General features: G+C 40.7%; 1 protein-coding gene and 2 long non-coding RNA genes across 3 annotated transcripts; all 3 read right to left on the minus strand.

Moving 5' to 3' along the window:
- Nucleotides 1-288: 288 nt before the first annotated feature.
- On the minus strand, nucleotides 289-5,410 carry LOC141800053 (uncharacterized). Its single transcript, XM_074682511.1, has 7 exons — nucleotides 5,356-5,410; nucleotides 3,143-3,499; nucleotides 2,961-3,044; nucleotides 1,106-1,162; nucleotides 867-980; nucleotides 732-769; nucleotides 289-656 (listed from the first exon to the last, which is right to left on the minus strand). Exons 1-7 carry the CDS (start codon nucleotides 5,408-5,410, stop codon nucleotides 609-611), a joined length of 753 nt encoding a protein of 250 aa, XP_074538612.1. The 3' UTR covers nucleotides 289-608.
- Nucleotides 5,411-9,142: 3,732 nt separating this feature from the next.
- LOC141798959 (uncharacterized) lies at nucleotides 9,143-9,583 on the minus strand. The gene is made up of 3 exons (XR_012599214.1): nucleotides 9,449-9,583; nucleotides 9,314-9,351; nucleotides 9,143-9,238 (listed from the first exon to the last, which is right to left on the minus strand). It is a non-coding gene; the product is annotated as an uncharacterized LOC141798959 (long non-coding RNA).
- Nucleotides 9,584-15,009: 5,426 nt separating this feature from the next.
- LOC141798848 (uncharacterized) lies at nucleotides 15,010-15,443 on the minus strand. Its single transcript, XR_012599198.1, has 3 exons — nucleotides 15,333-15,443; nucleotides 15,198-15,235; nucleotides 15,010-15,122 (listed from the first exon to the last, which is right to left on the minus strand). It is a non-coding gene; the product is annotated as an uncharacterized LOC141798848 (long non-coding RNA).
- Nucleotides 15,444-15,642: the final 199 nt, after the last annotated feature.

Consider the following 15,642-nt stretch of genomic DNA (forward strand, 5'->3'; position numbering starts at 1 on the left):
AGATATATGCTAGCAGGTAGCACACATCTGTAAAACTTCGTTTTTCCAGCAAAAAAGCAACTTTCATCAATAAACACACAAAAAAAGTGTAATAATCTCGCACAAGAGTCTTTTTTAATCCATTTAACATGTTATTAAGGGCTTGGGCTTTGATCCAGCCCCTTGCTTTTCCGTTCACGTCTTTTTTCTTCATCTTCCAGCCAAAATTTTGATCCGCAACTCCTCCTAGGATTTTGAGAAAACCCCAACAAATTAAACATCAAAACGTGCCAATTGCACGGGATCCGTGTGCCATGACTTTTTTGGATATTTCGCAAAAATTTGACAGAGTTATACACAAAAAACAGCGAAAAATGTCTCATAAGGAATGAATGGGAATCTAGGACTCTCCCCCCTAAAATTTTCACTAACTTTGAGATACTAAAACTTCAGCATTCTTCCACTTAGAGACTCCATTTTTTGTTTAAAATGTTCACTGATCTTTTAACTATTCACGTATAACCCAACTTTTAGATATCTTTTACAGTTTTTTGAGATTTCACTGTTTAAGCAACATCAACTTTTCAGAATTCGCCCTCCAATCTCAGCTCCTAGAGTGCGGAACTTCTTCAGCCCCGTCTCTGCTCCTCTCTCACCTCCTCATACACTTGGTGGCCCTGCAGAAGAAGAACAAGGTTTATGGGCTGCTTTTAAAAACATTGATGAAGCTCCAGCTTTTCTCCAACACTCACCTCTGTGACGTTAACATAATCCAGCTCCACATGAGGATCTGGAAAGAAAGAGAAGATGAGGAAAGCTTTCCATACCACCTGTTTAAAGTCTCTCAATCTGGACCCTCAGTCTGCTTTTCCTGTGTGCTTCCTCACCTTCTGCTTGGCTCCTCCTCTTCCTCATGCAGAATATGAGCACAGCTGATGAAGAGACGATGATCAGGATGACCAGAACCAGCCGGACGTAGAGAAGAGGATGTGAGGCTGAAGCTGTGTGAGCAGAGGATCAGAAGTTTAACGTGGGACGAGCTCGTTCAGGATGTGGCTGTTTGAGTACGGCCCGGTACGGTTTGGATGGCCAGTGTGATCACGCCATTACAAACAGGTAAATGTACCTGGAGCTGGAACTGCTGTAGTCGGTGTCGCTGTTGGTGGTGGGGCTGATGGAGTTGCTGCCAAAAACAGTTTCAAGGAAAAAATAATTTTATTATAGAATAAAACAATAAGAATGTTGTCACCCTATCAAAATAATGGCCTATGGAAGCCCAAAACATGCATCATTCAACAAATAAAAACAACATTTTGAAATAAATACCATTTTGATAAATAACTGACAAATATATAATACAGCCATTAAATTGTAAAATATAGAAACATTATCATATTTATTTTTAAATTATTTTTGACATATAATTTTTATAATTAACTATTTTGTAATGATTATTTTAACAATTTCATACTTTTTAAAAAAATGACTTAATTTATTTTACAAAATAAAATAACTAAAATAAAAAATCCTGTTTTTTAAAAAGTCAATTTTTATTTCATAATGTCAATAATAATATAATTCAATATTAAAAAAATAATAAAAATATTTTATATAATAACAATATTGCCTTATTTTACAATTAAATGGCCATATTATATAATAATGCGTTATTTTTTTTCAAAAGGCATTTCTTTCAAAATGTTGTTTTTATTTATTTTATTGTGAACCTTTTGGGGATCCGTGGTGGCCTAAGTCATATTTTGAGGAAAATGAGTTTTTGGCTTAACCCATTTCTTGCTATTGCTGGCCAGGCTGCTAAAAGGACCATGCCCCCCCCCCCCAATTTTTTGACATTTTTTGCATATTTAAAAAAAAAGAGTTCCACTTTTTTGAAGATTTAGCAATTTTTTTAATTTTTCAATAAAAATCCCTCTTTTTTGCAATTTTAGAAAGTTTTTACAATTTTTGGAAATTAAGCAAAATTTTGAAATTGCATTATGTAGGTTTTTTTTTTGCAGATTTATGACATTTCAGCATTTTTTTTTATTTAGCACGTTTTTGATTTTTTTTAATTTCCAACTTATTGTAATTTCATCCATTTTGCAAATTTATAAAATCTATGACACTACAAATTTCTTTTTTTCTTAAATTTGCAAATTTATTAAAATAAAAAACTAAGAAATTACATGCACAAATTTTAAAACACAAAAACTTAATGTTTAAATAATTATTCACCTGATTATACACTATTTAGTCTTAATGTGAAGGTAAAGTAGATTTTGCGGCTCCCGAATGACTTTTATCCAGGTGAACTGAGGCAAAACGGCTCTTTGCATAGTTTACGGTTGCAGACCCCTAAGTTAGGTAATTCAATCACCATTTGGGAACAACAGAGGAGAAGAGTCTGGCTAGAGATTTGGAGCCATGCTGGACTGGGAGCACCAGGCGTCTTTCACAACCAGAGCGTAGAGGACCAGAAGGAGTGTAGACCTGGATGAGGGACCCCAGGTTGGCAGGAGCCGTTCTTGCCAATGTTTTTTAGCCAAAAGAAGAGCTTTGAATCTGATTGGAGCTGCCACTGGAAGCCAGTGAAGAGAGATCAACAGCGGGGTGACATGTGACCTGACGTTTTTTCAACTTAGGTTGGAGTTTTTTACATTTTGAGTTTACTTTAAAGGTTTAAAGTTGCCTAAGTCACTTTATTCTTTAACGATACTCGATTGACGCTATGCTCTCTGCATGTCAGCTGTCATCCACTGTGAAGGCCTTTCTGATTGAAATTAATCATCAATATCATATGCTCTGTATTTGGTGGAGTTGTGTTTTCCCAAACAACTTAAAAAAATGACTCGGGCCATTGTTTTCATTGTTTTCAATCATGTAGATTAACTGCAACGTTGCAAACTTTTATAAACTTTACATTTATGAAAGAGGGAAAATAACTGGTGTGGTTCAGATTCATGGAAAACAGGTAAACGTACCTGGAGCTGCAGGTGGAGGTGTTTTCATAGTGAAGGTTGACAGAGTTGGGGCGGTTGTGTTTGGTTTGGAGTCGGTGGTCAGAGCTGTAATACACAATGATACCAGGAGATACTGTTTGGATGAAAGTGTCAGACTGAATTAGTTGTTGGGTTTTCTGAAACAATGAGGGGTAAAAACTCACCGTCTGTGACTCTGAACTCAAATGTTTGGAATGAATCTGGGGACAAACTTCTGCTCAGCACGCATCTGTACCGTCCAGAGTCAGACTTCGTCAGGTTTGTGACGCTCGCATAGATCAGTGTAAAAGTTACTAAATTTCCTTCTTTGTATTCAATGCTGTATCTCCCACGCTGATTGCTGACACCAGATGTTTCAACAAGAATTTCTCCATCTCCACAGTCGCCCCGACAGAAGACCTTCCTGTTTCCAGGGAAACTAAAGATGCAAACAACTGTGATATTTCCTCCTTCTGCTCCTGTGTGAACACCGATGTCTGTATCAAAGAGAGCCGTTCTTTCATCAGAGCTGTTCGTCAGAGCTGTTAAACAGAGAAACCAAAGTTAGCTGTCAGCTCTGAGCTGAAACAGAATAATGAACACATGGACTGATTAAGAATCAAAATACTTTATTGATCCCGAGGGAATATTTGATTTCAGTTACATCCCTTCCAAGACTTACAGTGGGGAAAATAAGTATTGAACGCATCAATTTTTTTCTCACCACATTTGTTTCCAAAGCTGCAATTCAAACAAAATTTCTACCAGACATTGGTATTAACTCAAATAATCCACACATGAAAAGAAATCACAACGTTCAGGTCCATAAATAATGATTATGGTGAATTAAGTACGATAACACAGGAAAAACGTATTGAACACAACATGGAAAGGCTGTATACTTTGGCAAGGAAATGCACCATACCACCTGAAATCTGTCAGTGATTATTACTTGAACTTCCAATTAGTGCAAACCAACATCAGCTGGGCAGGAGCAAATTGATGGTCCTATAAAAAAGGTCGTTTTTTCACCAAGCAGTTAAATACCACACACCTCATGATGGGTAAAGGCAAAGAGCTCTCTGAAGACATTCACAACCTGATTGTTGCTCAGCATTAGAATGGAACTGGTTACAGACTTATATCAAAGCACCTGAATATTCCAGTCAGCACCGTTGGGGCCATTATTCACAAGTGGAAGAAGCACCACCTTACCATCAACAGGCCACGCACAGGAGCTCCTTGAAGATTTCTGACCAGGGAGTCAGAAAGATAGTCAGAAGAGGACTCAACCAGCCAAGGACCACCCTGAAAGTGCTCCAGAAAGATTTGGAGGCAGCAGGTACATTTGTTACAGAGAAAACAACAGGCAATGCACTCCACCACCATGGCCTCTATAGACGCTCAGCCCGCAAGACTCCATTCCTCAAGAAAAGGCATGTTGAAGCTGGTTTAAAGTTTGCTAAACAGCATCTTAACAAGCCTGTAGAATACTGGGAGAATGTTGTCTGGTCAGATGAGACCAAAACTGAACTTTTGGGCTGTCATACTACAGACCATGTTTGGAGGAGAAATGGCTCTGCACATCAGCCAAAAAACACTACACCAACAGTGAAGTTTGGAGGTGGAAGCATCATGGCATGGGGTTGTTTCTCATCTCATGGTGTTGGAAAACTTCAAATAACTGACGGAGCAATGAATGGAGCCATGTATGGGGAAACTCTTGATATGAATCTGCTGCCATCCACCAGGATGATGAAGATGAGACGTGGCTGGACCTTCCAGCAGGACAACGATCCAAAGCACACGGCAAAGTTGACTCTCAAATGGTTTCAAAAAAAGAAAATCAATCTGCACCAAAGAATATTCCAGATTTAAAGACAATCTGTGCAGAGGAATGGGCCAAAATCACACCTGAGCAGTGTGGGCCATTAGTTCAAACATACAAGAAGCTTCTGGAAGCTGTCATTGCAAACAAAGGCTTCTCCACTAAGTATTAGATGAGTCTCAGTTAGCGTGGTCAATACTTTTTTCCTGTGTTATCGTACTTGATTCACCATAATCATTATTTATGGACCTGAACGTTGTGATTTCTTTTCATGTGTGGGTTATTTGAGTTAAAACCAGTGTCTGGTAGAAATTTCATTTGAATTGCAGCTTTGGAAATAAATGTGATGAAAAAAAAGTTGACGCGTTCAATACTTATTTCCCCACTGTATGCAGATATCTTCGTCATCTTCGACAGAAAGGATCAACAGGCAGACATCCTCCAAGTCTCCCAGGAGTCGAATGTATACCCGGCTGCAAACGTTGTGCCGGGGCAATTGATCAATTGCGCTGGGAGACCAACCAGATTGACAACCTTGATCTCTTCTCCCCTCATTTCCTGTTTCTCTACAGATCTCCTGTCCATCAGAGCGGGTGAAAACCAGACCCAGACAGCGAGGAAACATCTCAATAACCAGGTTTGAAAATGTTACCCCCCCAAAAAAAGTTATTAGATAATATCATATTTGACCGAAATAAGCTCGTTTAATAAATTTAACCCTACACATGTATGAATTCAGACTGAGAGTAACTTGAGTGTGTTTCTCCTGTGAGATCTGATCTATCAACTTCCTCTTTCCTTGTAAAAATGACGTTTTCAAGTTTATCTTTGCAAAACCACAGCTCTCAGTCTGCTGCTGTTTTTGATGGATAGTTCGTAGTCCAAGACGTTGTACGCTGATTGTTTGCAGATTACTAAAGTAATAATTTAACAGCTGATTAAAAAGATAAAAAGGAGAAAATTAAACTCACCGAGGAAAAAGAAGATCAGACTGTGACAAACTCTCATGTTTACGTCTCTGATGGTTTCACACCATCTCTCCTCTTTCTTCACTTCTTTATCAGAAACTTCCCTTTAAACAAATGACTGAGTCCCTCCTCCAAACATCGCTCTCTGAACTCTCCTCCTCTTCAAGTTCAGACTTTTTTCTGTAAGTTTTTTTTAAATGTGATTTCTAAACTCTGAAAGGTAACGTCAACAATACGCCAGTTAAAGCATCTCATGGCACTAAAGCCCCGTTTCCACCAAGCAGTCCGGTTTAGATCAGTACAGCTTGGTACGGGTTGGCTCGGTTAATCCTGGTCCTGTTTGTGTTTCCACAGCAAACCCTGCCCCCTTGTGGTAGGCGATGTGTAAGCTGGATGCCAATAGCTGCATCAGTTACATAGTAGCGTGACACCATAGCAGCGCAACGCAGTGTTCTTCCCTAATAAATCCAAAGAAGAAGAAAAACATGACACAGTAAACAAAGAGCAACGATGGAAGACATGCAGAAACTAGAGTCCGACTCGCAAAATTTGACGACTTGCAACTTAACTTAACGACTCGACTCGACTCGACTTGAGACAAGCTGAGTCGGACGACTCGTAACATGTTCACACTTTTATTAATTAATTGATTGGAGACAGGTGTGTAGCCAGATCACAAGCAGCCAATGGGCACACACAACACAGTGCGGTCGTTAGCTAATAATGGCGACTGCCCCCGAGCCTGTAGCTAGTTCTGCTGCTCCAAAAGTCGAGCAGTTTGTGTTTAAAAACTTCCACTCGAATGGAAAAAGGAGGAACACGCAAGATATGCTACACTAAAATAGACAAAAAAGAGGGAACGTCCAACTTTATCCACCGTTTAAAGACTGCACACAAAGCTAAGGAAGTGAAACCAAGCTAACACTGTTAGTTTCACTCCCCACTGTCCAAACGTCGATACGAGCTACTGTAGCCTCTGTGACTGCATCAATAACTTCCACCATAAACCTTTATTCCTTCTCATTTTGCCTCCCATAAGTTTTTCCTCTATAGCTGCATTTAGTCCACTCTGTTATTCTTTAGGAAGGTGAAGAAAGGACCCTATGCCAGAAAAACAAATGCACGTGGCCAGAAACTAAAGGCAGCTAAATTTGTGCCTGATGATAAATGACATATTAGAATAAAATTATACCTCTTTATTATAATATTCAAATATATGGTTTAATCCACGCAGAGCTGCAGAATAATCTGATGAGACTTTTTGACATTTACTTTGCTGTCTTCAAGATATAACCTGTGACTCAACCTGACTTGCTCACAACAGAAAAACTTGTGACTTGGACCAAATGACTTGCTACTCGCTTGGGACTCGGATCAGACGGACTCGTAGAATTGTCTGCTCTTTGTTACAAAGAACAATCAAGCTTTGTTTCAGAGAAATACAGCAGCCGCTGTCGCACAGGAAGTGACGATTCTTTTATCCAATCAACAAACTGCAGTGTTTCTAGCTCCACCTTCTGGGATCAGATCGGATATAGGATCATTCCCAAAGGGCCTTTTTCAAACCGCCCCCTACACACTCTCCCTACACACTAACCCTCCGTTTGCGCGTTCTCGCGGAGGGTCCGCCACATTAAGGGCCATCCCAAACCGATCCAAGGGGAGGGGTAGTGGGCAATAAAACCCTCCACAAGCGAGTCTGCACCGATGCCGACTCGCTGAACACGTGTAGCGCTAAATTGTGTCCGGTGTCAGCCATGGAGGAAGCAACATACGAATGTAAGTTCCACGCACATGTGCCTGCACAAACACTGTAAAACTAACAGAAATATTTAATGAGTTCAGATGTTCACAACTTTAGATATACATGTCATTGATTAAGGCCTGCCTTGCATTTGTTCAGACAGTTTGTGTGTATTTGAGTGTCTAATATTTACAGGGACTTTCACAAAAACAAAAGAATTCATTCAAGTGAGAGTGAAACATGAAAAACTCTTCAATAAAAAAATAAATGCAGCCAAAGAAGCGTGGGAGTAAGTTTCTTTTGTATTTTCTGTGTTATATTTTCTTTTTTTTATCTTTGTCTATCTGTTTCCGCCTGAGATCGAGGGAAGTTTCTGTCCTAAAGCTGTATTTATACCCTACACCCTGATGAAGTGAACTTCATTCAGTTGCGAGTGTGACTCCGTGACGGAGTGCACTCCGTCGTGGAGGGGGTGTGTGTAGGGGGCGGTTTGAAAAAGGCCCATAGACTGTGAAAAAAATGGACGTCCGCTTGCTCGGCTCGAAGTGAGGTCGCCACAAAAACTGCTCCCCCTGGTGGCTGGCTGCAGTATAGGTTCAAAAATCTGTCTCTCCAGTCATTCCAGATGGGCTGTGGTCAAACTTTAAAAAATTAATACACCTGGTAGAAATGTTTCTCACGTCTCATTGTTGTGGTGATTTGAAGATATCATTTGGCTGTCTTGTATTCAAGTCCTCTTTTTTCAGAAAAGATTCGTTTTCATTAGATATAAGAGGTTAAAAACGAGGCTTTACGTCACGTTAAACAATAATTGACAGCTGCTGTTTTCGTGTATTTTTTCGGGGATTGTAAAATATGTCGGGAGGTAGAGTCAGGAAGTGATTAGACTCTCGAAACAAAAATATATATATATTTTTGTCACCCAGCTCCACTCAGATTCTCCCAGAATCCCTCACAGTCTCTACTGCGCAGAATCTGGCTCCAAACTGCTACAATGGTGGCGCCTGAAACGGCGGTATTTTGGCTTCAAAACCGTACAATGATAAATATATATATATAATACATACAGTCTATAATCATACCATCATGTGACGGCAGAGAGGGGGACCCTCAGTTCCCACTCAGTGAATGAGACAGGAGGAGAGTGCACGTGTCACCAAAACATGTAAAATTGAGCAACTCCCACAAACAAAGCTGTATCAGAATCTTTGTTCATTTATTTTTTATGCTATATAATAAACAAAAACATGATCACAATGTGAAACAAAAAGTTGAATGCCTCCTTTGTAACAGAAAAATGTTCAAAATGAGTCAGTTAATAGACTTTAAAAAAAAAACAAAAATGGACGTATCAGACACGCCTCAGGGACAGAATGAACACAGCCACTGATCAGCTGATCAGGTCTACCAGCTTCAAAGAGAAACAACAAAACAAAGTAGATACTAAGTGACTCTGACAGCACCAAAGCAGACGCTGTGGAAACTTCACAGAGGGAAAGGAGACTCACTGCACAAAAGGGAAGAGGAGGAGAAACCTCCACGCTAACTGAGGAGCAGGAACCAGGAGGTGACAAACAGCTCTGAGCAATTGCTGCTTCACATTAAACAAAGCTGAGCTGTAAAAACATGAACAGTCAGAGTTTGTCAGGGAAAGAGGAAAAGATTAAAGTCAAGATGTTTCCTCAGGAGGAGATCTGCCCCGTCTCTGCTCCTCTCCCACCTCCTCATACACTTGGTGGCCCTGCAGGAGAAGAACAAGGTTTATGGGCTGCTTTTAAAAACATTGATGAAGCTCCAGCTTTTCTCCAACACTCACCTCTGTGATGTTAACATAATCCAGCTCCACATGAGGATCTGGAAAGAAAGAGAAGATGAGGGAAGCTTTCCATACCACCTGTTTAAAGTCTCTCAATCTGGATCCTCAGTCTGCTTTTTCTGTGAGCTTCCTCACCTTCTGCTTGGCTCCTCCTCTTCCTCGTGCAGAATATGAGCACAGCTGATGAAGAGATGATGAACAGGATGACCAGAACCAGCCGGACGAAGAGAATAGAAGCTGAAAGTGTTTGAGTACAGGATCAGAAGTTTGGTTGGTTTTGTAGCATACTACTCTGGTTTTAAGTTGAGGAAAACGCAGCCACAGGTGATGGATTTTACTTTGCCTTTATTATAAATGTACAAACAACCTTTGGGTTAATCTTGGTGTTTTATTTGTTTTGTGAATCATATCATAGCAGAATCATCATACTTGATTTTTTATCTTACACCAAAAGTTATATTGTTTACTTAAAATAATTCTAAAAGGGATTTTTATTTTCACAGCTGATGGAAAAACACTTCTTAATAATCCACATATGGTTTACTTGTGGTTCTTTCTCATCACTTCACTTCAATCTCACAGACCGTCTAATCTTAGTGTTGTTGTATTGTAGTTGTAATGCCGACTCATTCCAGTAGATGGCGGTAATTCACCAAAACCTGACACCCATATAGACAAACAGCATTGTGGGAAATAGTATGCCAGGTAGACTGGTCTGTTACATACTGAGATTGCTAGGACATAAAGGGATTTTTTGCATACTGCAGATTTCGCAACTTTTCGCAACTTTTTGCAAACAGACTACTACAGACTGAATGTAGCTGGATATCCGCTCGGGAAGTGAACCCAGGGTTTTCCAGTCGTGATCAAGTCAGACTTTGTAAAATTTATAATTCTCACATAGAACAGTGGAGAAGTTGTTATACTCCTTCTGTATCTCCATCTCTGATTACTGACACCGCATGTTGAGAAATATTGACAGCAATTTAATGACTAATATTTAAACGTACCTGGATTTGAAGCCAAAGGTTGTTTCTCTGACACGTTGGTGGTCTTAGAGGAGGCTGTTGAATTCGTGGGGCTCACTGAAGTGGATCTCTGAGTCCATGTTGTCCTGATCGTTGTGAAGGTTGTTGCTGAAAAACGTCGGGGAGTCCAGTTTGGTTTAATCGTGGTTGGAGCTGTTTGGTTATATTAAGTTAGTTAATGAAAAGGAGTCTCCATCTTTGACACATGTCAGAAATGAACTGTTGGTTTGTGAGTGTCTTAAAGGTCCCATATTATGCAAAAATCACCTTATTAAGTCTTTTAGTGAAATTTGTGGGTCTTTTTCTTTCCTCCCAGCCCACAAAATGTGATATTTAATGACCAAACCTGTACTTAGTGGAGCTTGTGAATGTAAAATCCTGACCTAAAACGAGCTGTTTGGGTTTTGGGGATTTGCCGACGTCAGCAATTCCCTTTTTTGACCAATCAGGAGCAAGTCTGACCTGATTGGTCCACCCGGGCAGATACCCCCAAACCCCCTCCCCATCCACTCCTGGAGAGCCATCACTGCTCTGTTTTTGGCTGTAAACAGCCACATAGTTCCATGCACAAGCTTCCCATCTCAGAAGAAGACAAGACTAAGTGGCTAGAGTTTATTTATCAAGGAAATGTTCCAGCTACACTCAGTAAAACTGTGCATGTGTGTGCTAGTCACTTCAATGCTGACTGCTTTTCCAACTTTGGACAGTCCAACAGAGGGCTAGCGAATAGACTGGTCCTGAATCCAGGCGCATTACCAACCATCCACCAACAAACCTGGGACCCTGGAAATGTGAGTATTTTAAATGCTGTGTGCTGTGGAGCAGATGGAAGAGCTTTTCCTCAGTGTCCCCCCTGTCTCTGTGTTAGCTTCAGGATGCTAACTTTAGCTGCAGTTAGCCTGTTGTTTTAGCCTGTAATGTTACGGTAAACGAGCTTCGCTGTTTTCTAAACATTGTGCACTCGGAGCTCGTGGCGCCGCTCTTAGTGACGTGGAAGAGCGGGTCGGTATCAGCGGTGGCTCATTTACATATGAAGGCCACGCCCACTAAATCAGAGCGTTCTGAACAGAGGGGCTATGAGAGCCTGGAAACAATGCTGCTGTGCTTGATTTATTGGCTTTTTGGACCAAAACATGTTACTACCATTTCATGAAGACATCAATGATCCAGATTAAACTGCAGGAAAGGAGCAGGATATGGGAACTTTAACCAGGGTTCATGGTAATAAAAAAATACAGCTTGTAACATAATTGTTAAAGAATGAGGAGTAAAACTCACCGTCTGTGACTTGGAGCTCAAATGTCTGACTGCTGTCTGGAGCCAACTCTCTGCCCAACCAACAGCTGTACCGTCCAGAGTCAGACTTTGTTAGGTTTGTGATGCTCACATAGATCATTGGAAAACTTGATAAACTCTCTTTTATATATTCAATGCTGTATCTCCCACGCTGAATGCTGACACCAGATGTTTCAACAAGAATTTTTCCATCTTTACAGTCGCCCCGACAGAAGATCTTCCTGCTTCCAGAGATAGTGAAGGTGCACCCAACCCTGATGTTTCCTCCTTCTGCTCCTGTATGAACACCGATATATGTTTCAAAGAAAGCTGCTCCTCCATCCCTCAGAGCTGTTAAACAGAGAAACCAAAGTTAGCCGTTAGCTCTGCTCTCTGAGATAGCTTCTCACTAGCAAAGAGCTGACACAGAATGAACACATGGACTGATTTAGTAATCATGGTCGACCTAAAGGTTAACCTCAACTGGAAAGAAAATTTTGATAACCAGGTTTGAAAATATAACTCAAAAGATATTGGAAACTTTAAAATTGAACCAATATAACGTGTTTTAAAGAAGTTATTTCAATAAATGTAATCCTACATGTATGAATTCAGACTGAGAATAACTTAAGTGTTTTTCTCCTGTGAGATCTGATCTATCAACTTCTTCTTTCTATTTTAACCTGAGGTCTAAAAGTTTTTCTTAGTAAAACCACAGCTCTCTGTCTGTGTGTGTCTGTGTTAGTGGTCAGTGCTTTACTGCTGCTGTTTTGTTGCATTCAACGGACAGTTTGTCGTTGAAAACGTTGTATGTTGTTTGTGTCTGTCCTCCATCACTCTTTGCAGATTATTAAAGTAATAACATAATATCTTTAACCCTTCGTCCTTCCTGTGGACGCTGGGGAGGGGCTGAAGGTTTGAGAGCAGCAGAGACCAGAAACCATCTGAACTATCTCTGAGTCAGTGCTTCAATAAATTTCTCTCTCCTCTTCAAGAAGATTAAAGCGTGAGGATTAGAAAACTGAACGTTAACCAAAGCAGGAGAGAAAAGTTATCTCTGTCAGATTAAATTTCTATAGTTTGTAAAGATTTACCAGCATCAGCTCCAGAAAGACTAAAATAAATAATTTAATCTTGCATTTAACAGAAATTGACGATGAAATAGGAGGAATTAAAACTGGTTTTACAAGATTATAGAGAAAATTAAAGATATATTAGAGTGAACTCACCGAGGAAGAAGAAGATCAGACTGTGACAAACTCTCATGTTTAGGTCTCTGATGGTTTCACACCATCTCTCCTCTTTCTTCACTTCACTTTCAGTAACTTCCCGTAAGCAAATGACTGAGTCCCTCCTCCAAACCACGCTCTCTGAACTCTCCTCCTCTTCACAGTTTCATTGAGCAGACACTTTTGTCCAAAGCGACGTACAACACAAGCAAAAATTTAGACAGAAGGGAAGTCTAGTTAGTGCGACATGCATAGTGCAGAAGTAGTGTAGAAGAACCAACTAACTAAGCACAATTAATTGCTGCAACAATATACCTCAACCTTCAACAACATTCAGTAATTAGTGCTAAATATTCACTCAGAGCTGAGTCTGAGACCTTCTGGATCATTCTCCCCCTGAGGACAAAGAGGAGAAGGCTCAGATTAAGGGTCTAAGTGTTCCCTGAACAGATGAGTCTTCAGACATCTCTTAAAGTAGAAAGGGACTCTGTGGATCGTATAGAGTTGGGTAATTCATTCACCATTTGGGAACAACAGAGGAGAAGAGTCTGGCTAGAGATTTGGAGCCACACTGGGCTGGGAGCACCAGGCATCTTTCACAAGCAGAGAGTAGAAGACCAGAAGGAGTGTAGACCTGGATGAGGGACCCAAGGTAGACAGGAGCTGTTCTTGTTAATGTTTTTTAAACCAGAAGAAGAGCTTTGAATTTGATTGGGCTGGTTAAAAACCATCAGTTTCACAATGAGAAAAAAAAGAGAAAAATAAAAGCTAAAATTCATGTTAGCTTTTCCTTCAGCTCTGTTGTTAACTTTCTGTACCTAGTCGTCATAGACTGTTTATAGAGTGGACAGTGTGGCTCCGCCTTTTACCATTGTACGGTTTTGAAGCCAAAATTCCCCGTCACAGGCGCAGACATTGTAGCAGTTCGCAGCCAGAGTCTGAGCAGTAGAGACTGTGAGGGATTCTGGGAGAATCTGAGTGGAGCTGGGTGACAAAAATGATAATTATTTTTTTCCTTTCAAGAGTCTAATCGCCTCTTGACTCTACCTCCCGACATATTTTACAATCTCCCCAAAAATTACACGAGAACAGCAGCTGTCAATCATCGTTAAACGTGACGAAAAACCTAATTTTTAACCTCTTAAAACTAATGTAAACGAAAGTTTCAGAAAAAAGAGGACTTGAATACAAGGCAGCCAAATGATATCTTTAAGTCACCACAACAATCAGACATGAGAAACATTTCTACGGGGAGTATTAATTTTTTAAAGTTTGACCACAGCCCATCTGGACTGACTGGGGAGATGGATTTTTTTTACCTATACTGCAGCCAGCCACCAGGGGGAGCAGTTTTTGTGGCGACCTCACTTCGATCTTAGCAAGATGACGTTCACTTCATTTTTTTTACAGTCTATGTGCAGGACATAGGATTTTGTTTGGACGGACAGCATGGCAGCCAATCACACGTGAGGATATAGGATCATACCATGATGTGGCAGCAGAGAGCAAGACACTCAGTCAGGTCTTGTCCCCACTGCGTGAGTGAGACAGGAGGAGAGTGATCTGTCACAAAAACACGTAAAAAATAAGCAATGCCCAAAAATGAAGCAGCATCTTGATCAGAAACTTTGTTCATTTATTTTTTGGTGCTAAAGACAAAAGAAAAAACTTGACACAAAAATTTGAATGTCTGCTATTGCAAAAAAAAAAAAAAAGTACAGAATGAGTCAATTGATAGACTTCTCGTAAAAAAACAATCAATGCAAAAAGTTTATCAATACAGAAATCAGTCTTATTCACCAGGTTAGGCTAAAATCCGAAGGAGTCGTTCAGGAGCCATAAGAACCAGCTCTCTGAAATAAGATGAACTTCCCATCGTTAGTCCGTATCGGACACGCCTCAGGGACAGAATGAACACAGCCACTGATCAGCTGATCAGGTCTAGCAGTTTAAAGAGAAACACAAAAACAAAGTCGATACGGAGTGATTCTCACAGCACCAAAGCAGACGCTGCGGAAACTTCACAGAGGGAAGGGAGACTCACTGCACCAAAGGGAAGAGGAGGAGAAACCTCCACGCTAACTGAGGAGCAGGAACCAGGAGGTGACAAACAGCTCTGAGCATTTGCTGCTTCACATTAAACAAAGCTGAGCTGTAAAAACATGAACAGTCAGAGTTTGTCAGGGAAAGAGGAAAAGATTAAAGTCAAGATGTTTCCTCAGGAGGAGATCTGCCCCGTCTCTGCTCCTCTCCCACCTCCTCATACACTTGGTGGCCCTGCAGAAGAAGAACAAGGTTTATGGGCTGCTTTTAAAAACAGTGATGAAGCTCCAGCTTTTCTCCAACACTCACCTCTGTGACGTTAACATAATCCAGCTCCACATGAGGATCTGGAAAGAAAGAGAAGATGAGGAAAGCTTTCCATACCACCTGTTTCAAGTCTCTCAATCTGGACCCTCAGTCTGCTTTTCCTGTGTGCTTCCTCACCTTCTGCTTGGCTCCTCCTCTTCCTCGTGCAGAATATGAGCACAGCTGATGAAGAGACCATGATCAGGATGCCCAGAACCAGACGGACGTAGAGATGAGAAGCTGAAGCTGTTTGAGCAAAGGATCAGAAGTTCATAAAGTTTCTCTGGAGTGGTTTCAGTCTCAGAGGAAACAGGTGAATGTACCTGGAGTTGGAGCTGCTGTAGACGGTGTTCCTGTTTGTCGTGGGGCTGATGGAGTTGCTGATGTAGACAGTTTCAGGGTCCAGTTTGGTGTGGAAATGGTCGGATCTGTGTAAAACACAACGATA

The sequence above is a fragment of the Halichoeres trimaculatus genome, unplaced genomic scaffold (genome assembly GCF_033239565.1).
Source record: "Halichoeres trimaculatus isolate MK-OKI-2021-1 unplaced genomic scaffold, fHalTri1.1 fHalTri1_scaffold_11, whole genome shotgun sequence".
In the NCBI taxonomy this organism is placed as follows: Eukaryota; Metazoa; Chordata; class Actinopteri; order Labriformes; family Labridae; genus Halichoeres; species Halichoeres trimaculatus.